This window comes from Nothobranchius furzeri, chromosome 12 (genome assembly GCF_043380555.1).
Source record: "Nothobranchius furzeri strain GRZ-AD chromosome 12, NfurGRZ-RIMD1, whole genome shotgun sequence".
Classification (NCBI taxonomy): Eukaryota; Metazoa; Chordata; class Actinopteri; order Cyprinodontiformes; family Nothobranchiidae; genus Nothobranchius; species Nothobranchius furzeri.
Genome location: NC_091752.1, coordinates 1,932,162 through 1,956,215, shown reverse-complemented (window position 1 = coordinate 1,956,215; position 24,054 = coordinate 1,932,162). Strand labels below are relative to the sequence as shown.

The 24,054-nt window shown below is 46.1% G+C and overlaps 1 protein-coding gene and 1 non-coding gene across 3 annotated transcripts; both read left to right on the top strand.

Annotated features, from left to right (window-relative positions):
* Positions 1 to 719: 719 nt before the first annotated feature.
* On the top strand, positions 720 to 23,327 carry tomm20a (translocase of outer mitochondrial membrane 20). 2 transcript variants are annotated; one of them, XM_054749810.2, is made up of 5 exons: positions 720 to 944; positions 1,186 to 1,229; positions 1,655 to 1,736; positions 1,894 to 2,036; positions 23,238 to 23,327. In XM_054749810.2, the coding sequence occupies exons 1-5, from the start codon at positions 821 to 823 to the stop codon at positions 23,274 to 23,276; spliced, it is 432 nt and encodes a 143-aa protein (XP_054605785.1). In that variant the 5' UTR covers positions 720 to 820; the 3' UTR covers positions 23,277 to 23,327. The 2 variants fall into 2 exon arrangements, with proteins under 2 accessions (XP_054605785.1, XP_015799454.1); XM_015943968.3 differs by lacking the exon at positions 23,238 to 23,327 and adding an exon at positions 2,302 to 2,690.
* On the top strand, positions 2,115 to 2,246 carry LOC129167004 (small nucleolar RNA SNORA14). Its single transcript, XR_008565876.2, has one exon. It is a non-coding gene; the product is annotated as a small nucleolar RNA SNORA14 (small nucleolar RNA).
* Positions 23,328 to 24,054: the final 727 nt, after the last annotated feature.

Below are 24,054 nucleotides of genomic sequence, written 5' to 3'. Positions count from 1 at the left end.
TGCACAGCCCTACAGCAGAAGTAATGAAAGAAGAGGAGAATCAGGTTGTAATTTCAATTTATTTTCATTAATTTCAAATTAATTTATTACTAATTTAATTAAATTAATATTAATTTCAATTTAATAAACAGTCAAACAATTTTTCCAGGAAAAGGAGATTTTACAGCATGTCAGATTTCGAATGCTGCATCTGAGGAAGGTGTAGCTTTTCAGAACTGGAACAATAGCCCAGAAAAATATAGCCTAGTGAACTAGACCAAATTCTTGCTTTGCAAAGTTTGGTCTATATTCAGTTATATAAATGAGAATATTTAGTCTGGCTTGCCAGGTTGAAAGACGCAGCGACAGAAAATGATCACACACCATTTTAAAAAATGTGTTTGATGTATTGGAAAAAGTTTCACTAAATTCTTAAATCCCGCCACGTGTGAAACAACGTATTTATTCAATAACTCGTGTAAAATCCCAAAAGCTCTCTCTGTTGAATTACGTGGCAATGATCCAGCATTATTTATATTGAAACTAATAAAAATTGGGCTTCCCGCCAGTCACTTAGTCGTAGTTTTTTTTCTAGTTCGCTAAACGACAGCTAGCAAAATTCTAATCTAAGTACAAAAAATGTGACGAATTAATAAAGTGAAATGGTATTTGAACTGTTACTTATGATAAACCATGGACGAACCCCATTTTAAAGGAAGTGATCTCATTCCGTCGGTATTACGTGGTGCGTCACGAAGCACGTCACGTGCTTCTTTCCGGTCGTTTTTTTAGCAGCGTGTTAGCCGCTTGTCGTACCGTTCCATGGTTATTAATAATAAATATGATGAGCGGTAGAACAAGTGCGATATTTGCGGGGGTTTGTGGAGCCCTTTTCGTAGCATACTGCGTTTATTTTGACAGGAAGCGGCGGAGTGACCCAAACTTCAAACAAAAGCTACGTCAACGTAAGTTACCGTTAGCATCGTTAGCATGCAGCTCACACGGGCAGAAGGTTAGAAAAGTTTTGATAAGAGCGGCATTTTACTGATGATCCTGCTTATTTCCAGATATGAAAAACTCAGAAACTCTCTGGACTAAGTTAGAAGCTCTACCTTTTACAACGTGATAGAAATGATGCGTGTAGGCTTGGATCCACGTGCCGCTTTAACCCCAGGCGCGACTGCTAACGTGTGTGCTTCTTCACAGGAAGAAAACAAAACGTAACTGGTGACCAGGCTGGATTTGCAAAGGTAAGGATTGAGGGAGAGTCGTATCACCTGTCTTATAGCTTTGTGTATATAAGGTAGAAAATGGTTTCCAGGATTTCTTCATTCACTCAAATCTGGATAAAGTAGGAAAAATGCGATTAAAATGTGGAATTTTTTTCAATATTTAATTTTATTTAGCAAATCAAAGTTTTAAAAACAGCCGGCGTAAACTAATGTGCTTTAATTTAGCTGTAATGATCAGTAACACTAAAAAGAGCAACCTTCAACAATTATTTGGCAAAAATAATGACTACGTTTATTTGTGAATCAGCTGATTCAGTAAATGGTTGTATAGTGGATATTTTAATTGGGATGAAAATTATATTAAATTATTCAAACGTGATATTTAAACAAACTATTTTAAGGCAGAAAATTGTTTAATGTGCTTTCTCGCATTTATTTTTAAGCTGCCTGACATGAAGGATGCAGAAGCTGTTCAGAAATTCTTTCTGGAAGAAATTCAGCTGGGAGAGGAGCTTCTGGCGCAAGGTCAACAGCCTTAACACTCTAAAATTCTCCAATGGCCACGAGTTTGGTTTTTAAAATGTTTCACGGTCATCTGTTACTAACCTGCATGGTTTAAATTCAGATTTGGACATAAAGTTGTGGTGTCTTCTTACTTTTTCTGCTCCTGTCCCTGACCCAGGTGATTTTGAGAACGGTGTCGATCACCTGACCAATGCGATAGCGGTGTGCGGGCAGCCTCAGCAGCTGCTCCAGGTGCTCCAGCAGACATTGCCTCCTCCGGTTTTCCAGATGTTGCTCACCAAACTGCCCACAATCAGCCAGGTAAGGATTTTACCTGCAACTGCATTCATCACTATTTATCTATGTCCGTTTGTCTTTTATTTATTTTTCTTTGCAGCAGAGCATTCTTAGTAAACCCCCTAGTTGCTTTCTGTAGCTTCTGGGACAAGAAAGGATGCGAGAGAAATCTTAGAAACATCCAAAGCTGGGAGCTTTGTGGCCGTAGCTCTCGGTTATTTCACCTCTAAGACAGAGATGATAATATTTTGGTATTTGGGATTGCAATGTAGTTTTTTTTTCTTTGCAGCGAATTCTCTCCTCACAGACTTTATCAGAAGATGATGTTGAATAACTGTGGAGAAGTTCAAGATGGACTCCTATTTTTGCACTGTTGGGTACTGATGACCTTGTCACGACTCATCTGCCCGATTATGACTCCACCTGTGGCATTCTGGGGTTAAAGGACTTCCTGTTTATCCTGTGCGCTTTCTAGTGTTTTATTGTATATATTTTCCTCAATGGTTCTATTGTATTTGTTGGGGTGTGAGTTGATGTGTAATATATTTAAATATTGTTAATGAAAAATAAGTCATTTCCATTTTACACATGAGCTGTTCAGACACAGCAACATATCAGTTAGGAGATTTTCATTTCCTGTTTTGGTGTAAAGTCCCATAATAAAAGCTTAAATCACGAGTTTGGCTCTACTCGAACCAGCAGATGGCGGCAGTGGTACACAGAAAAATCTGAAGCTTCTGTGGTTTTCTGTCTGGAACCTTGCAGAAATTATTTGCAGCATGAGATCGATTTTATTTCTGAGAAACTAATTGGTAAAAAACCAGATGAATGTGCAGAAGGATGCGTCGAGCTCCTCCCAGCCTACATCTGTGAGTCCACTGACCCTGTTGCATTTGGGGTGAATGGCTTTATTGTTTATGTTTATTTAGCAGACGCTTTTATCCAAAGCCACTTAGTTTTTAACCTATAGGGCGTGTTGTGATCTGTGGGGGAAACCGGAGTACCCGGAGGAAACCCACGCATGCATGGGGAGAACACGCAACTCCACGCAGAAAGGCGAGTTTTGAACCTGCGACCTTCGTGCTGCGAGGCAACCGTGCTCTTAACATAAGGAGTAAAAAGTGGAGCAACGAGTCTAGGGAAGGGAGTTGGTCTGGTTGGAAGCGTGTCTCTTGGAAGACAAACAGAGCCGTAATTATCCCCCCTCCCTCCGGCCTGCAGCTGTTGTTCCAGAGCGGCCGGGTCGAGGCTGCCAGGAAACGAGAGGAGAGGAAAATAGTTTTTCTACCTAAGGAATGAAAAATGAACAGTGGCCCAGAAATGTCAAGTGGAGACTAAACGGTGGACACGGTTTCCATTTTCCATGAACTCGAGCTTTAGTGAGCTGCTTTCTAGTGAAACTGGAGAAGCCTGTCGGGAGGCCCCGAGTTGTGTGTGGAGGGAGAGAGGAGAAGCGTAGCTGCTGGAGGTCACGGTGGAGTTGTGCTCTGTCTGGGCGTAGGAATGGGTCGGCTCCTTCCATAAATAAACACCCTGGTTCTGTTCTGCGTCTCCTGCAGACAGGAAGGAGCTGAGGGAAACCAGACCCGTAAAAACATCGCTTCGCCATGACACAGCAGAATCTGATGTTTTTGTTCAAAACTTCAATAACATTTTTGCTCCTTTGACTGCATTCTTGCTCTATTTCAGTCTGAATGATTATGAGTCAGCTCTTCTGCTGAAGAGGGCATGGAAACAACCACCCCTCTGCCTCCTGGTCTGCCTGTAGGGGGCACTGTTGCTTCAGGCAGACCCTCCCAGACCTCTAAACTGAGCAGAGAAAGCTGAGAGCTTTAACATTTCCAGTTGACAGCAACAGCGGTTAAAACTACAGAACGGAGCCCGCGTGCTCGGGAGGAGTTGTTTTTAACAGTTTACTCCTTTTTCTCTCTCTCTTTTGCACATAATAGACATTCCAACCTGTTATTTCATTAACTGAGCCTGAAAATAACCTGCATTAATAAAAAACACACAGATGTCAGAGCCGAGGCTCAGAAAAGCAGCCAGAGGCAATCCAGCCCTACTGGTGGTGACGGTAATCTGTTTGCGCCCATTCTGATTGCATGTCAAGTGCTGTATTGGGAATATTGTAATTACTATAATAATTTGAGCTCCACAACTCATTACTGGAAATTCTGTCAACAAATTATCCACAACACTTGTGACCTTTGCCGTGTTGTTTCGTAGTCTGAGGCTGAATGTCAGATCTTGATTAGGGCTTCTGTGTGCTGGCCGGTGGGGATGGCTGCCTGTGTTGGAGCAGCTGCTCAAAGCAGCCAGGAATAACTCAGTTGTATGTGGTTGCTACGGCAGCTTCGTGTGGCTGTAAGAAGCAGCAATGTCTGCAGCCATGCTCTATATTTAACCGTTACCTCTCAATAGGTTGGTGTTTTATTTTTGTCGCTGGCGGATCTTTGGGTGGAGGTGTCCACGGAGGCCGAGAATCTCCGTTTTTGTCCGAGCCGGCAGCTAAAAGCCCGGCGGTGATGGTTTTGGTCATGTGACTGAACTGCTAGATTTTAATGAATAGGAGGAGAAATCCAGATGTTCGGCCAATGAGGTTTTGGAGTCACCTGATCCAAGATGGCCACCACAGCTGATTGAATTTAGTTCATTTTCGCCCATTTACCGCCAGGGGTGCAGCTCCAGCAGAGGAGCTTAAATTGTTACCCGGAGCTGGAGACTATCAGTGAGCATGAAAACAAAGATCGACGGGTAAACTGAGATTAGCCATAACAAAACTTGTAAAATCTTTCAAAGATATGGGATTAAAATTTCATCAAACATGGAAACTTTAACCATTTGCCATTGGAGGAGACCCAATTCAAGATGTCCGCCACTTCTTATCAACCTTTAGAAAATGCAAAATGGTTTGAACTTGGCTCACTTTACAGATATGATGGACTTTCACATGAAGACGAGACAAACAGATTTCAAAGTGAACGAATGAATAACGTATAAAATTCAGGCAAAAAATGGTGCAAATCACACAAAAAATGTTTGTGTTACGATTGTTTTCGCTCCACATTCCTTCTTTGCTGTTTTAACTTTGGACCAATTTGAGTTGTCGGAAAATCTTTGCTGGGTAACACACAAGAGGCAAATTTATGAATGAAAAATGAAAGTTGAGTCACAAAACCATGCTGACACGCTTTTCTGCGCATTTTTCAGTGGTCGCACGGAAATTCAGGACCTTTTCTTGTGAGTGTGTAGACTACACCACTGGTTACGGCGCGTCATTTCTGCCAAGTCTTTCGACATCTCATCAGATCAAAGTTAGAGCGCCGATTTTTGTCTCAACTGGCGAAGATCTTGGTTCACATGTAAATTCCTTTAAGGAGTTTTCCGTACCATGTGATGGATGCCACTGCGGGTACCAGAGTCTGCATCCCACCGTACGTTGCCATGGGGAGGACAGGCTGAGGAGAGATATCAGACACGTCCAGGCTCTCATAAAGACGGCTGCTTCCCGCTACACGGCAGCAACGCTGCATTTTAATTACCTGCTTTCTGTGTCATTCACCAGTGGAGGGAAAGAAAAATTTCCAAGGCACGTCCTAAAAATAAAGCAGCGCTGTACGTGCTCAGAGTATTAACTTTCACACAGATGACCCATTTTCCATCTCAAAGGGTCTGAGGATGGAGGGAAAAGAAGGGAGGGGGGGGGGGGTAGTGTTTCCAATCACATGATCTTAAAGCAGGCAACAAATCCATGTGGATTTCATTTCCTCTGTAGGGTAATGCCTCGCTGTCATCTGTTTTTCCATTCCTCCCCCTTCCTGCTGCCGCCCTTCCTCCATGCTGTTTTTTTTCCTCAATCCCCTCAGTGGTGAACTCTGTTGTTTACATTCCCCGTGAGTGTGAGCTGAAGAACGTGGACAACCCCCCACCCTAGCAACCAAACCAACCTGACTGCCTCTAACAGTGTCAACCCGCCACCGCCCACCCGTCCACCATGATTACAGTGAAATTCAACACTCCGCCATGGAGGAGTGAAGTCCTGTTTTCATGTTTTGGTCGGGCAGCGTCTCACATCTGCAGCGACGACGAGGGCGGTGGTGTCAGCGGGGCTCATTGTGTCATCTGTTGTCAGCGTTATCTGTGCAATCTATGCGAGGAGTGAAACAAGAGAAGCGGAGTGACACACACACACGGAACAGGGGGGTGAAGAAAGGGTTAACCACGCAGACTGAGTGCATACTTCTTCTTCTCCTCCCTGCTGTCTCTGATCTGCCTTCCCGTCTCACCACCAGTGCAGTGCAGGGGCTTTGAACATCACGAGGGAGTCAGACAGGCTTGTTTTGCATACTGTAGGTTTCCTGCATTGACTTGTAGCAAATCCTTGCCCCCAGGAGGTGCGTCAGAGGGGATTAATGGGAGGGATGGGGCCTCACAGAGTTTCCCATTGTCGCAGCCCAACCCTGCACAGTTTTCATCCTGCAGAGTGAGAAAAAGAGCGAAGCAGGTGGGGTGGAAGTGGAGGAGGTGTGTGTGTCTGGGGGGGAGTCAGCTCATGTGTGTGTGTGTGTGTGGGGGGGGGGGTCATACAGTGGTGTTATTTCCCTCTGCCCTGGTTCTTTGGCGCTGAGCTAAGGGGAGGGGTTGAGTGTAAATAATGTATTTGGAGCGACGGGTAGAAGGAGATGAAGCATGATGGGAGGGGTGGAGCGGCCATGCTGTTGCACAGGAAACTGGGGGCTGGAGGTGCCAGGAGGGGGTGGGTGGTGGTGGAGGAGGATTTGTACAAGCTACAAATGCTGTTGTGGTGCTCAGGGGAATGTGGGGCCTCCTCAAGAATGTGGCAATCCTCCATTTCCTTCATGCTCCTTCAGTTTTAGCAGCACACTAGCTGGCTGTTGCGCTGTAATTAGTGATATAATATTCACAAAAAATGTGTTCCTAACGTTGTTTTTTCACAAGAAGCCTGGATTGGAAGAGATTGGAAGGTTGGAAACTGGAAACCAGTCCTAACTAGAATACTGTTTCCCAGATTTATGATGAGCTGCATTTTAAAGGTGTAGTTCACTGAAAAACCTTTTTTTTATGATTATTTCTGATTATAATCAGCCACTCTTGAGTTTTTCATGCAGGAAAACATGAAAATAGTCTCCTACACTTATGTCCTGCATTAGCTTCTGATTGAAAATAGACGGTGAAACTCTAGGATTAGAAAATCCTGACAGACACTGTCACGTAACATTCATGGACTCACCTCTTGACTCACGACGGTGAAGGCTGTTGTTGGTTGAGCGTCCAGGAAACAGCAGAAAATGTCTCTGCTAGTAGAAGCTAATCATTAGCATTAGCAACTGCACCACATGGCAGAACTCCTCCAGGCTTGTTTTATTTGTGGAGGCAAAACATTCATGTTGCAAAGCAAACAGAGGCGGTGGTCAAGTTGTGTTGCCGTTAGCCAGTTAGAGGTGAGATGTCCAAATATCAGGAAATAAGACTCCAAATCCTAGCTGTTTCTCAATGCCAAGGAACCTCGCCTTGATGCCCCCCCCCCCCCCCACCACCTAGGAGATATCAGGAACCGCCAAGGCGTGTTCCAATGTTCATGTACTACTGAGGCGTGTGTTCTCTGTTTGTTAGCCGTTTAGCTAACTAAGCAAGGATACATGGGAGGTGTCTTGTAGCCTAGCCTTGGTAATAAAAAAAAAAAAATCCCAGAATACACGCTGTATTTTCAAAAGAACAGCGGATCAGAAGCCGGCAGCTACTTCGGGGACAAATTTCAAGTTTAAAAGTAAGTCAGCTAATTTAAAATGTTTTTTTTTTTAGATCCAAAGAAGTTATCTATGGTTGGTTAGTTGCTTATTAGTTGCAGCTTCGGTGGCTAGCGGGTAGTAACTCGCTTATATATTTAATTTAACAAATATATACACAATTTAAAAAGTAAAAGGCTCATTATATATTTATATTGAAACTTATACGTATAAAATATAACGTTATCTCCCGTGTCACGTTACACGACCGCCGTGGAAGATGTGGTCACGTGGTGCAAGTTTGTTCCATTTAACCATTTTCTTTGACCAAGGAAGGACAGTGTCCTCGTAAGTAAGGCACCTGGCCTCGCAAGACATCGCCTCGCAAGGCCAGGCGCCTTGACATTGAGTGAGAAACACCCTTTGCCTTCTGAAGCAATCTTCTACATCGTGGAGATGGTGCACCAGTGTTTTTTTGCCCTCAGAGTACGACTTACAAGGCATTCATTCCAACTAGAGACCACTGCAACTGTATTCATTAAACAAGTGTTCCACACCTTTAATATGGGAAATGTTATCTGCATGATCAAATGTTGTTACAGTTAAGTGAAAACGTCTGTGTGAGTGTGAGTTTATGTACGTCGTGTAAAGTGACAAAACAGTTAGTTGCAACTAGCTTAAAATGTAATTAGATTGTGTCAAATAACAAGATTTTAAGAACTATTTCTTGATTTATTTTAATGGAAATATTTTTTGTTTGTTTTTAATTTGCAAACCAAACATTTAAAGTTGTATTTCTGGCATGTTATCGATTATAGAAACGCTCATCTCAACATTGTTGCACAAAACGTTTAAATTTCTTCACAAATGTGGAGCAACATAGCTAGCAAGCTAAATTTGCTAATTTGATCAAATTGAATGAGTTTGTTTGTTTGCTAAGCTGAGAAACTAGGTTAGCTGAGTAGCTACATTAACATTTCATTAAAGTAGTTAGCTTAGTAGCTTAATTAACCTAGGCTGTGTCCAAATGCTGCATCCTTCAAAGGACCTGCTATACCTGGTCGATGTTGGCAGAGTTCAGAAGTGAGTAATTAAGACGATCCAGTCTTCAGATTCACTCCCGTCCTTACGACAGCATATGTCCAGCTACCGTAAAGGCTTAACAGATGCTAGACTAAATGAAGCTCTAAATATCTCACTAGCGGTTACTCAGCAACTTGACTTGACAACACAGTTCTGGTGGTTTTCCATTACAGTTAAGAGAGTAATGGGTGGGCTAATCACAGCCGGACAGCCCTCAGCGTTCGAAAAGTAGCTCAAGGTGATCTGTACACGACACAAAAACACAACACAAAAAGGGACAAAAGGTAGTGATGTCTGTGGCAATTTGTTAGCCTGGCAACCCATCCTATATATAAGTAGTCTGGCCACGACCCATTGAAATGACCCAGTCATGGGGCAGGTCTACGGTTGTCTTGCAAACTTGTCTCTAAACACAACTGACCGACTCTAGAGCCAATCAGAGCAACAAACAACGTGATGTATTCAGTGCTACGGCAATCAGTCAACGGGGCAGTCTGCCGTGAACACCATCAATGAAGGAGCAGAAGCAAATACATCCTTTTTCAAATGAAATGACTTAAGTACCTCTGTCAGCTCATGTCTAAATAGAAAACAAAGTCTAAATCGTCCATAGTTGATGCCAAAGCCATTTCAGAGAGCACTGCTCCTGAGCAGACACCATCTTTGTCATTTTTCTCCGCCACGCTCTGGTGCCAAGCCCACCCAACAAACGTAGAGTTCTGTGACTGGCAAGACAAAACCGATCAGGCCAATGGTAGACCTGCTGAGACAACAATGGAGTGTGGCTAGACTAACCTGCGGAGAAAAATCTTTTTGCTAAAGCTACGGTTGGTTTTGGTTTCTCGGCTTGCTTTATGTCAGCAATGACCCGCCAAAGGCTGCGAGCCGTGAGACAGAAAACCCTGGAGTAACTAGTGACTCCTAGCCTAGTGAACTAGACCAAATTTGTGCTTTGCAAAGTTTGGTCTAGGAACGCTCCACTGGAACCTCTGCAGCCCCAACAGCATTCTGGCTGGCCAATCACAGCTGTCTAGAGGGGTTTCAAACACATAAAGAGCTGTGATTGGTCCATAATGGTGGGCCAATCATAGTGCTCTATCTGCTTAGTGAACAAATCACAGAGCTTTATCCGCTTTGTGGGCCAATCAGGGCACTCTATATGCCTGGTGGGTGGGATGATGCAACAGAGTGAAACAAGAGTATGTCACATTCATTGTCCAGTGGAATGCGGAGGTCATTTGAAAGACAACGGTAGAACCCGCCCCACAACCGAGAGCCGTCAATGGAGCGTTGCCAGACTAAATAATACATTTATTTAGTCTGGCTTGCCAGGCTAAGTGACTCCACCCCTAGCCAGTCATTGACCAACAGTCTCTGGTATTGCGTTTTTGGTCTGGCTCGGTATGCTTGGAACCAATGCGAAGCTCATACCCAATAGACTCATTTCTAGTGAAAACCCCTTGAAACTGCGCCAAACCAAGTTGAGCCGCACTGAGTAGGTGCTGCTGGTGTAAAAGGGCCATAGGTTTAATTAAATACACATTTTAGGTTGGTTTTTTTTACGCCAGGGGTAGGGAACCCTGGTCCAGTAAGGGCCTCTATCCAGCATATTTTAGTTTCAACCCTGCTTCAACACACCTGATTAAAATCAGCAGGTGATTAACAGGCTTCTGTAGAGCCTGATGGGCTGCCGAACAGGTGAATCAACCACTGAATCAGAAGCGTTGGAGTAAAGATGTGCAGGATACCGACCCTCGAGGACCAGGGTTCCCCACGCCTGTTTTAGGCTTACATAATGTTGACTTTTACGAGCACCATTTATTTATGACCAGTGTTGTGTGTCAGTCTCAGGTTTGAGGTCTCTCTAAACAAACTCAATCTAGCCCCAAACACGACGAGTCAAAGTATTGGTGGTGGTTAAATCAATCAAGACAACAAAGACCTGTGCGCCTCAGCTTTATGAGTTTACACAGTTGCCTTATCAGCCCTTTTGCTCTGAGCGTGTCATCACAGAGGTAAGCAAAGCTGTTTGTTAAAAGGCCTGTATTTGTGTAGTGTCTTGTTAGGGTTCTACAACCCCCCAAGGCACTTTACAACACAATCAGTCATCCACCCATTCACACACACATTCACACGCTGGTGGGGATGAGCTACGATCTAGCCACGGCTGCCCTGGGGCGCACTGACAGAGGCGAGGCTGCCGAGCACCGGCGCCACCGGCTCCTCTGACCACCACCAGCAGGCAAGGTGGGTTGAGTGTCTTGCCCAAGGACACGACAGCAGCATTTTCTGGTCTCTGGTCTGCAACCTTCTGATAACTGGACAACCCGTTCAACCGTCTGAGCTTCTGCTGTCCCAGTTTGCTGTTTTTTCTCTTGTTCTTTCTCTGCTGCTTTTGCAGTTTTAGTGGAAAATCTTCTGCATTCAGACAAAAAGTTGCAAATGCTGATGGTGAAAACTTTTCGTTCGACGTGGAGCACCAATGCAAACGTTCATCTTGTGCTCTTTCATCCCCGAGCTTCAGCTCGAGTGATGAAACTGTTGACTCACACCATCACCTCTGTGTTTTTTCCTGTTCTCGTTGTTCCCTTGGCCCTCCTGTTTTTTTCCTCCCACGTCTGTTTTTTTTTTGTAGCAAAATAGAAAGAAGCCCAAAGCTTGAACCATGATGTAGCAACACAGCTACAACCATCTAGAAAGACCAGAATAGAAAACAAAAATAAAAACACGCACACATTCCTTCACGCTTTACGCAACCTTGTCGTAACTTTTTGAATTCTTTCTTTGGGCTCAGAGCTCTCGCCGTTTCACCTCGTGCAGCTTGGCTGCTAACACACCCACGTGCTCACCCCAGATCTACAAAGTGGGTTTGACGCTTTGCATCTTGTGTAACCGCGGCCTTTGAAGACTTTAGCTTTGAGCTCTGTGTCTCATCAATTCCCCACGCAAAGCTAAAAGTGCTTCTGATGGAGAGGCATGCTCATATATCTGCCTTACTCGTTTAATGTTACACATTCATGCGTTCCTTTTTTGTGCCGTTCAAAACTAATTCATTTCTGTTCATCTGTGAGAGGATGTGTGCAGAAATGTGACTTTATGTGAATTCAAGCGACACTTTATTTTGTTTATCATCAAAATTAAAAAGATGTGCTGATCGGTAACCCTTTGATACCAGTTCATGCACAAATACCAAAATGAAGCACTAGCTGCAAGTCATAAAGGAGCCACCTCATCCGATCAGCATAAATTCCTGACTTGTGTGTCATCTGGGGCCTTGGATTTGTCACATCCGATCTGCTTTTCCCGGTGAATTGGGGGGTGGGGGGGATTACAGGCTCATAGTCAGGGAGATAATAATGGTGAATTGGGCTTTGACTCTGAAAAGAAAGTCCACAAGGGGATGATGCATCCTGCAAAAATGTTCTTTCTCACGGTGTGACTCAAGCTCCCATCTGGAAATATAACTTGGTTTTTGCCCTCAATCCATTTTTTTAATGCTAGCAAGGGTATTTATTGAATGCAAGCCTTTGAGACAAACCTTTTTACTCTCTAGTCCTTTACAAATGAAAGTGGGCCTTTTTTTATTAGTCGTCACGGTCTTTTATCTACTTTACTTTTAACGAGGAATCCATTATTAGAATAAATAAATATCCATTAAACTGAAAACAGTCAGTGTGTTTACATGCAGCCAGTAACCCTTTTAAAACCCGAATATTCACAATAACCCGGCTCCGCAGGTCCATGTAAACACCACCAGAAACCCGGATATGCTCACAACCGGGTTTTTAAAAACCCGGTTACTACACCTGGGGTAACGCTTTTCTAACCCGAATGTTTGGTCGTGTAAACGCATACCGGGATATCCCCATCAAAGCGTGTGTTCTGCACATGCTCTGTTCGCAAGGAATCTTGGTCTTTTGAGTAGCGAGACGTCTTGTACGCGCCAGAACACCGGAAGTAAACAACAAGTTGGGAGCAACATGGTGAGTCGCGGCACAGCACCACACTTTTGGAGTGACGAGGAAACTAAAGCACAAACAAACGCGGTCGCTATCTCTTCCGAACTGGGAAACATGTTGTTGTTTTCACGGATACCGGAACAAGAAGAACCGCAAATGAGGCATATTGCGTCTTGACGTAGTCCACACGTCCTGACGCTACCCCAACGTCCGCATTTAAATCGGGTTATGCAAGTTAGGGGTAACTCTTTCTATTTGTGCTTGTAAACGGGTTATTCTGATCAACTCAGAAACCCGAATACCGACCTTAACCCGATCATAACCCGGATATTGGCTGCATGTAAACGTAGTCAGTGTGTTTGTGTGAGTCTAATCAAACCTCCTACATTGTCTGACCTCCAGGAATTCCCCAAGGCTCTGTTCTAGGTCTTGTTTTAAATTTACTTCACATTAGCAAGAAACTATACTGCAAATATGCAGATGACACAGTAATTAGTCTAAACTCTTACTAAATACAAACCAATCCGGTCCAGTTTTAAAGTAAAAATTTCTCTTGTTAAATGAATTAACTTTGATGAACCAGCCACACGCGTAGCTGATTACTACCAGAACCGTGAAGTTAAAAAATCACTTGAGTAGAATCTGCAGAACAATCGAGACTTTCCACCGGATGCATCAGCATCGTGCAACGTCCGCAAGGTGTGGCACGTAGAAATAATCAGCCGTTATAGTAGACGTGTGCGCATCTACCGACTGTGAAATGTTGCGTTTTGGACGCGTCCCAGAAGGGATGCATCTCTCTGCTAAATTTACGCTTCCACGGTTTTTACAGGCTACGCTTCCAGAACAATTCTAAACAGCCTTGCCTTCCTGGACTTGCTAACGAATTAATCACCGGATGCAGCATCAGATCTCCGCGGTGGCTGCCGTCGCAACTCTGACAGCTTTTCAAAGCGGTTGTGGAGACTCGTCAGCTGCCAAAGCTGATGCGCTCCTGTAATTATAAATGCATGAAGTTAGCGACTCCATGGTGAGGGTCTTACACGGTGAGTCGTTTAAGGTCAACAGGAAGGCACCGGTGGAAAATGGAGCTGCAGATGAGTGCACTTTGTCTTATATGGACTGACGCCAATTCCGATTGCGTTAATCTCGCGGTGAGGAGAGTTGTATAAGCTTTTAGTCCAGATGGCAGTCCGAGTGAGGCCTATCTGTTACGCTGCTTGTCGAGAAGCACTCCCACCACTACCCCCCACCCCCACTGCTACTTTCTTCCAGAGGGAAAGCTTGTTGACATCCATTAGGAGGTTTCCCAGCATCGAGCCGGGCCTGGAAAACTGACTAATGATGTAATTCCCTCAGAGATGACATTAAAATGCCAAAGTGCTGAAGCTGACATCATCCATTTAGGGTAAATTTTCCCTACAACAAGCATTTTTCCTCCTCTTGTCTTCAGAAACTGGAGCTCCCCACCCATCCGTCCCAGTGCCCCCAGGCTCTGCTTAGGTGTGCAGCCAGACAGCGGAGGACGGGCTGGAATCAAAGCGTGTCTTCCCCTGCAGCTATGAATGCCCCGCTCTAGAAAACAGTGTTTTGAACAGGCTATGTGTGTCACATTACATTTCCCACATCATTCTTTAAGCTTCATCTGATGCTAATGTATCCTGTCGGCACAAGAAAGATGCACAAACCCCAGAGCTCTACTTCGTTCGTTTCTTTTTTGAGGTTTTTGAATCGAGACCCGCGCTTTGCTTTGTGTCTCCACCTTCCCAGGGACAAAGAAACCATCTTGCAAAATTGCTCGGTGCCCCTGCTTCAGGTGGTGGCCTTTACATCAGCTAACAAAACAGCAGAAAATGAAAAATTGGAATTATATTTCTGTGAGGAAGGCTTGACATCTCTCTATTCTGCAGCCCAGCGAGTGGGCAGGCGTAGGTGTCAATAATGGATGCTTGAAGGCAGAGTAAGTAGACGTGAACGGGAAGCAGAGAAGGGGGCTGCGCCTCACTCAATAATGAATCAATTGATCCCCCTGCAGATGATGGATTGGGTTGCTATGGCAACAGATGCAACGTTAACCAGAGCGTGGAGAAGAGGTTTGTCTCCTCGAACCATGCGGTCGATGCTCGGTTCGAAACGTACGGTGATGAAAGATCGGCTTAACGAAGGTGAAACCAGCTTAATTGATCTCCAAAGTGCATCAAATTCTTCTTTCTGTTTTCTTTCCCGGCGAGCACAGATGTAAGGATGTTGCAGGTGCATGAGATCATGCTGGCAGTCATTCCTGCTTTGGTTAAATCTGAGCACGCCTCCTTTGATGGACGCTTTTGGCACCAAGCTGAATACACATGTGGGCTTTATTGTGCATGCTGCTCTGCTTTCTGGAAAAGCAAAAAAAAAAACCTAATGTGTTTACCGTGTCTGCCTGCAAGTGTGCGTTCTGTTGCCGTGGCAATGTGGCTGATGCTGGGTCCAGCTGGGACCACGTTGCCAAGTAACAGCTGAGTTATGAGAGAAAGGGAGATGAGCATGGGCGTTGGGAGGAGGAGGGGGAGCACAGCAGATACGAGGACTACTACAAAGACGGCAGCCAGCAACAAAGACTGGAGGCACGAGAGGGAGAGAATATCTCAGAGTTCTGCAGAACAATATGCTTTTTGGTTTCATTTGAAAATAAAAGCTGTTAGAAAATGTTATGGTTGCATCTCAAATCTCTGGGAAAAGAAAACAAATGAAGACGATGGAGCGTGCACGGCAGCGAGGTGCCTGCAGAACCTTCCGGTGAAAGGAATGGTCCAGTTTTTAAAACATATGAGGCTGAGGCGTGGAGCTCTTTGTTGAGTCAGCGCACAGCAAACCCACCCCCCCGGCTCAGCTGCGTGCACAAACATGGCTCCTAGTTTGCGGGTTTTTTTCAGCATGTGGAGGTATTATTAGACTTTTTCCCCTCGTCGTCCCTTTTCTCAGACATACCAGCGTACACCTCAGGCCCGCTGCTTTTGGCATCCATTAAAAACACGGGTCTCCATCTTCTGCTGGCTGAGCAGTCTGATTAGTTGTCATGGAAACTGATCCTGTGGTGCTTCATTTGGACTGATTGTCCCCCCTAAACAAACACGTACACCTTCAGACTCTGATAGCATTTTATCTAAGACAGAAGTCAAAGGAGGCGCTGGAGACGGTGCATTTCAGGGGGCAGAGGAAGGTCCGAGCTGAAAAACAAAAACAACAGAGCGAACATGGCTCCCTGTGCTTTATATAACAACACAGCTTGCCTGTGGTGATTGTGCAATGTGGTGCAGTTGTCTGGGCTGATGTAAACACAGCCTTAGTGCCTCTGGAGGCTAAGCCATGTGCCTTGATGCAGCAGTTATGGGCACATGCCCTACTTTCATAAATCAGAGCTGGAAAAAAAGAAATGGTGTGATGGAAAGAGGAGGAGGGGGGGATACGGAATGAGCAGGAAAGAGGCTGGGCGGTTAGCGTTGGAGAGGGGGGAGGGGGGGTTGAACAAGGCTCATATTGATGTTCCAAACACAGCTGCAAGCATCAGCTGACTAGCTGGTCTGGGAGCAGCCTCCAGCTCTGCTTCCTGCCTTTATCAGCTTACACTGCAACCTTTCTCTCTCTGCTGGAAACGATCCCCTCCACCTCAGCCCCGTCAACCGACCCCTCCGCATAACTGACCCTTCACCACCAACTACCCACATGGCCTCAGATGAGCCATCTGTCCTCTGACATCTGAACGTCTCTAGAGATACTGGCTCTCCTTTCAGCTCATCAGCGTTTTCGTTTGTCTCGGGTTTCTCGTGCTCTCACACAACCCACCGTGAGGTCACCGCTACGCCTCACGTCCACGCCCAGCGGCAGAGGGACGACGGGGCTGGGAGGGCTCCGGCTGCCCAGCAGATACCTGTCTGCTCAGTGGGACCGTGCGGTCCTCCTGTGTGGGATTTCTGCAAAGAGACGAGAGTTTGAAGGAACTTGGCGAGATGCTAGATGATACGGTTGACGTCGGCAACAGTTTGGGGTGGCGGGGTCGAAGCGGCAGCTGGTGTCGGGACTTTGTCCCTGAGGGGCAGTAACAAGCAGAGTTGACAGTCAGTCGCAGGTCTGCAGGCCTTCTTCTCAGAAACACGCCCCCTCTGCGCTCACACACAGCGCACCTCCCCTTGATGACGCGCTTCAAGTGTTACTGGATAGTGTTTCTATGGGAGCTGTCCACCCACACACACACACACACACACACACTGCCCCCCCCCCCCCCCCCTCCTACTGTTTGCAGGAAACACTCATCCTTCTCTGGAGATGTCGCTCGCGGCAGCTCATGCACTCATAAATCCTGAGCTCTTTTCTGGGAAATGAAGGGCTTGAAATACGCACACACACACACACACACACACACACACACACACTGGGAAAAGGGGGGTGGGGGGTGCTCGCCAAGTAAATCTATGGCGTTCCTGACATTGAAGAAGTTGGATTGGACGTCTGCCTTCTGTGGGAGGCAAACAAGGAGCATATTCTGTACTTCCCCCGGTTGCTGTGAGAATCCGAGGCACTGCGGTATCCAGGCAGACCTCAGTTAGACCCGAAACATCACAGGAATGAAACGTGTTTGGCAGCAGAAGACAAAGAGGGGTGGATGGGGAGGTAAAAAAAACCAGGAGGGAAGGCGAGAGAAAGAAAAGAAGTGTTTATTAGCAGCTGCTGCTGGCTTCAAATGTCCGCCAGAACACAAGAACACAGATGTTTCCGAGCTTTGAACTGCAGCTGTCTGTTTCTGGCATTTATTTTATTATTTTCTTGTGCAAACAAAGGATCACAGGTTGTGTTTGAACATGCAGCAATCAAAGAGTGATTATTGTGTCTAATATTGAAATGCGAGAGGGCAGGCTGAGGTCACCGAGAGCTGCAGAGAGGTGGCGAGTCAGAAGTTCCTGATTTAGAAAGCCTTCAAGTGGGAGGCAAGAGACGGCGAAGGGCCGCTGTCCTCGGACTGGAGAGGGCTGTAATGGCTGGAGGTTGGAAGGTCGAATAGGGGAGGAGAACAAAAGGCACTGCTGAGAAGGACGGCTCACTCAGAAGACAAAAAGAAGTCGAGGCTTAAGAGAGGAATTTGGAAAGAAATGGTTCTCTTGGCAGGTTCGTGGCTGAAATGGCCATCGCGTCCTTCACGCCTGAAGATTCCTTCGAGTGTGTCGTTATCAGCCGCACCCAGCTCGTCCTCGTCTCTCGGACCATCCTGCAACGTCCCCACGTTGTTGTTTTTGTTTCAAATCATGGCTCAGTTACTCGAGCAGAATGTCACAAAGCGCAGGCGTGACCCCGCAAATAAAATCCCTGATTAGACCTCACAGCAATCCATTTACTCGTGATCTGTACGAGGTACGATCGAGCTGCTCGTCGACTTGTATTCAGTCCTGGAAATGAACGCTTTCTCACCAAATACAGGAGTCGGCCCGACAGTCCGCCTTAGCATCACATTTCAGGCCACACCATTTTGTCAGAGTAGTTAAGAGTGGCACCCTGGGGTGCATAGTCAGCAGACTGGGGTCTTGAATTATTTAACACGCACACGCTTCCACTTCACTAAGATGATGATAGCTTTAAAAATTATCCTTAATCTTCTGGCTTTTTTTTTTTTTTTTTTGCCAAGCTATGGTTGGTGTGTTTTTCTCAGTACAACTCATAAACAATTAATGTTTTTATTTGTAAAATGCTTCCTGAATGGCCTCAGTTTTAAGACATGGTGTGCTAATACGGCAGACGCTTCGGTGATTCCAGAGGTCAAGCCCAGCAGCGTTTTCTGAAGATTTCTGCAGAAAGGATCATGCAATCAGAACAAAGTGTTGCTGTTTTACGACTTTAGTCCACCAGACACGTAAGCGTTCGTGAAGTGTGATACGCAGCAATTGGCCATTATAGTCGTGACAGTGGTCAGGTGCGTTTCCAACGGCCAGAGCGCGCCACTTTTTGGACACCTCCCGGAAGCGTAGTACTGCTCTAAATTTACACTTGAAGATTATTTTTTAGGTGCTACTCTTCCAGAACGTGTCAAGCTCCGCAGCTCAGATTGAGCAAAACAGGAAGTCAAACACAAAAGCTGTGTGTAAAACATCCAGAAACTTTCAAAATAAAAGTCACATGCAGATTTCCAGTTGCTTAACTAGTAAAAAAAAGCATGTCATTACCTGTGAAACCTCCGTGAGGTAAACAGAGCAGAAAACAAACCACAAACCTTTTGAATGCATGCTGCCGTCTCTCCTTTCCTGTTATTGTGTGAAATGCTGAAATCACGCGTGATCTTGTAGCTCTCAGGTGATTTCGTGACCTCGTGGGACCAGCTGCATGGAACACTTTTGCATCTAAGGAAGGGAGTTAACAGGCGCTGCTAACACAACCAGAGGGAAATCCAGGTTAGCTACACCCAGACTAGCTGTTAGCTCATCAGTCGTGAACAGCATTAGCTATTTCTCCAGGAAATTCAGGAAGCTTCAGAACGACCCCAAAAAACCAGTTTAGTCTTGAATCTGGAGGCAAGTTTGGTTGTGTACGTGTATGCGTGCTTGTGTGTATCCGATGAGTCAGCATAATTCTATTCTGAAGCCCAGTCCCAGTAAGGTGCACGCAGCAAGGATCAAAGATGAAGCGTTTTCCTGGATAATAGATCGGCTGTGTTTCAGTCTCCACTTCTCTCTCTCTCTCTCTCCAGTTTTCCTTTTTTGCATGCATGAGTAAAATCCTCCGTGTGCTTGTCTACGCAGCAGCCTGCTGCAGTGCAGAGCCGAGCCATTGACAAACACAAAGAATGTGTGATTATGTGCGTGCGTGCGTGCGTCAGCCACTGACTTTGTGTTCATTCTGCAGTAAATTGATCTGGCTGCTCACTAGACTGGATGGAAAAGGGCCTGGGGGCGAGGAGTGCACTCTGCATCAGCAGATGGGGGGAGCCCACTGTGCGTGTTTCCATCACACAGCATTCCTGCTCACTGAGCATGCTCAGAGGGCCACGCCCCACCACCACCACCACCATTCCTCCCAGGGCCTGTTTGAACCAGTCAGTCAGAGGGGGCACTTGTGCTTCTTTAAAAATCTGACCTTCACATCCAGGCGACAGGAACCGTGGGCTGACAGGAGAGGAAGGGAGGAGGGCTGTTTCTCTAACAGCTCTTTGGGTAACAGGGCTGATATGTCACTTATTATTTCCACCAAGTGGCCTTTGCTCTGTCACAGCGCTTCAAGCAGAGGCGCCGCAACAGCAGAGATAACAACGCTGGTTATTCAAAGATAAACTACCTGATAGCCACGCTTCTGATCTGGTTTCAGATCACTAAATAAGCACGTGTTCAAAAGAGGACCCGTGGCGCCGACCCCGAACGGGTGAAGAAACGAGGAAGTGAAGTCATTTTAGTAGCTGTTATGCTTCTGGTTATGTAATCCCTCTGTTGTGAAACTCAACGAAAATAAAAACAGGAATGAGTTCAAACCACTTTTGCACAGCTCGGTTTCAAAATGTGCAGCCACAGCATGTCCGGAGTCGGAGAACGTTCCTTCTGAGGCCTCCGCGGTGTCGTTTTCCTTCTTTTTCTTTTATTGCATCTTCTTGCTTCACTATCACTTCACACACCATCAGCATTATTACTGCACACCGCCTGCTGACGGCGCAGAGACCTGGATCAGCCTGCATTCCTCCACGAGTCACATGGCACACTACAAACACAAAGACTCTTTTTTTCTAAATCCCACAAGCCTTCACACATTTCTGTCTTTGTTTTGCCGCCACCGCCACGTTCTGCAGCTTGTTTCTCCTTCGCCTGCGCCCCTCTCCGACTTGCATGGCCGGCTTCCTGTTTATGTCAGGCCAGCATCGAGCCAATCAGCTGAGGAGGCTCGCGATCCTTCTCGCAGCTATTTACTACCCTGTGGTCCGTTTAAAAAAAGACGTAAAGCAAGCTGTGCTGTTGGTGCGGGCTGCTGAGTAAGCTCAGATGGGTTCTCCGCTGACCTACACATGTCAACCCTTCTACTTCTGAGAGTTCGAGGCTCTGCCCCGCGAGCTCTGAATTCATGAAACGTCCTCTTGCTCACTCGGTGACCTGGCCCTTTGTTTTGCTCGTGTTTCTCACAGCGCAGCAGGATCTGCAGGCTGACACTTTTGTGTGTGTGTTGCTGCTGAAGGCTGGAATGTGCTGGTTTGAAGATAACAAAGCGGCATGAGGCGGTTGCGTGTAAACTTTGGATGAGGTCACGGTCCGCCAACACAGCACATTGCGAGATGAGAGGAGGTTTTGTTCTGGATTCTCCCTCGGTGGTGTCGAGCCTTTGCAGATCTAGAATGCAATCGTAGGTTCTCGAAAACCCGCCGGTAACATTTGTCGCACGGTCTGGGTGAAGACTCACACGGTTGCCGGCTCCTTCTTGGAGCTCACGCCAAACTATAAATCTGCTAGACGGGCGAGAGGACGGATTCAGGGCTTTGCTGGGCCGTTTTGAGTTCACTGCGGGCATTACGTGAGGACTGATGCTTATTTCAACGCCGGCTCTGGCAGACATGTCTGACGTTCGGTGTTTACACCCCTCAATGAAAGCTGCTAGTCAGACGGGCCTGGAATTAGATTCAGGAAGTGGTGAGATTTCCAGGTGGATCAGCTTTCCTGGAATTGTTGAGCAGGGATTCTGGAAGCCGTGACAAAACTCATTACGTCGAAGAATCCCTGAAACAAACTAAACTAAACTTTAAATTTACTTTTCATTCAGAACATGAATGGAAATTAAAATTCTGATGTTTTTCAGAGACAGCACCGGGCTCCGCTGTGCTTTCATTTAGGACACAGAAAAGCGTGAATAATGAATCTGTCCTGAACTCCCGCTGAACCCTCTGCACCAAGCCAGAGATCCGCACCACATGATATCCAACACAAGCACCCGCTGACCTCTGCTAATCTCTCCAAGCATGCGAGGTAGTCTGCTGGGCAGTGCTGTGTGAATCATCGCACCCCATGGCACCTGGCTGCAGCTACAGGAGACCTTTTTCCTTGATTATCCTGACGATTGTTAGGAGGCGGAGTCAGCCGAAGTGGAAAGACAAACAGAAACCGGTGTGGCAGCAGTTCCCGCCCTTTTGGCAGCTTGTGTGTGTGTGTGTGTGTGTGTGTGTGTGTGTGTGTGTGTGTGTGTGTGTGTGTGTGTGTGTGTCTGTGTGTGTGTGTGTGTGTGTGTGTGTGTGTGTGTGTGTGTGTGGTTGAATGTTTAACCCTTGTGTCAACAGCACGCATGTGTCACAACAGCATTCCTGTGAGGCGCTGGTCTTGTGACAGAGTGGTTTCATAATGGAAGCGCCGCTCTCCGAATGAATTGTTTTGTTGCAGGGAGAGGGAGCTTCGCCCCGGTGCCGAGTGACGGGTTTCGTGTCGGTGCAGGTTAATGAGCTGAAAGGTGATGTGGTGAATACCTGCGTTAACTAGTTCAGGCAGCAACAGAGCAGCGCGTTTACCCAGAAAGAGACGCTCCGTCTCCTCCCTCTCCACGCTGTAAATCGATAACTCTGCGAGGATCATGTGAGAACGGCGAGGCCTCTTTCAAGTTACGCAGGATTTGAACTTTGCTCGTCTTCTTGTAAGGCAAAGGCACTTCTGAGTGGGGTGATTTCATCACGAGCTGCACAGAGCGCTTCACACACCCCCGGGAAGGAAGAATGACTCCCGCTCTGCAAAGACGCTTCTTGATGAACAAAGCAGATGTGAAAAGAGAAGTGTGTGTGTGTGTGTGTGTGTGGTGGGGGTGGTGGGGGGGCATGTTTGTCCTTCAGGGCAAACCTGGGTGTACCTAGACGTGTCAGTTGGTTTGAGACCGTTTCCTCTTCAAGGCTGTCTGACTCCTCCCTCCCATTGTGCGGTGTAGGTGAACTCTATCCCTCTTTGGTGAGAGAAAGAGCTTTCGGATGATTTGCATAGAGCAAGATCAGGTTACACTCTTGTGATCCAACTGTGGATCTCATCACTTGACTAAAGGAAGAAGAGGGGGAGGAGAGTCTGAACGGTTCAAGCGTTAAAGCAGTTTGAAAGCAGCTTCTGCCCAAACCCGTACGACTGCACCGAACCCACACAAACTGAACTGGCAGAGATAAAGTTCGCCACGCCCAGCGTGCCCTTCGGAAAGCTGCGTTTTCTGCAGGCGTCTGGTGTATCAGCACTGCAGTTGTTACAGAATTTGCAGAACACAAACATGCAGGTGCGTATCGCCTTATCGGACTCCTCCAAGGGCACCGAACTTTCCCACAGTGCTCTCTTTTCCTTTTGCGTTCCTCTGAGACGCGACTGTTGCGTCAAGGCTTTAAGAGGCGGCTTCCCACACTAGTGCCTGCCCTGTCGTGGTGACTAAACTATCCACCATGTGCCTGTTAAGAATAATAACGTCTGTCATTCTCTTTGTTGCAGAACCAGTTTGCCTGGGAGGTTTACAACGTTGGGTCATAAAAGAATTGTCCGCTTCAGAAAACACCAAGACATTTCAAAACAAAATAAAGTGAAATGCAAACACTGCCAGTCTGTGGTACTGGAACATGGTTTCCTCTATGATTCAATGTGTTCACATGTTCCTCGTCTTGCGTAGTTCTCCATTTTGTAACGTCAGCTGCTGATTTGTTTATTGATGGCGTCAGGTCAGGGCATTTTAGGAATGCTTCAGTGTTGCATCCGATAGAAATACTTGATCAAATGTCCTCTTACGGGACAGAAATACCTTCAGTGAAACCAGAATTAAGGGCCAAGCATTCCTTAAAGGAATTCATGTTGTCCTTAAGGTCAAAGGTTTAAACAAACACCATCTCCTGTAGAGAACTGACGGCGTTCCACAGCATCAGCGGCCCTCAGAGGACCAAGAGATTTGATTAGTTAACAGCTCACATTAACGAAGAACGAGACTTCCAATTGATCAAAAACTCTCCAGCACGGGCGGTGAAACGTCATTTTAGCTCAGTGTCGTTAAAACCGGTTGAGTTTTTCAAGTTCTCTTAATGATGTCATGAGAAAAAATGTCTGCTAATGACCTCCAAGGGTTCAGAAGATTGAGGAATTTGTGACGATAAATTAAAAGCACCCATACTCGATGCTGAGCAACACATTTTGACCAGATTTGGACTTTTTACTGAACATTTCCAACATTGTGAACGACTTGCTGTTTATTCACAGCACAGAAGATCTGATTAAAAGTCTAAATGGTCCACATCTGGGTGTGTGAGAGACATTTCTGTGT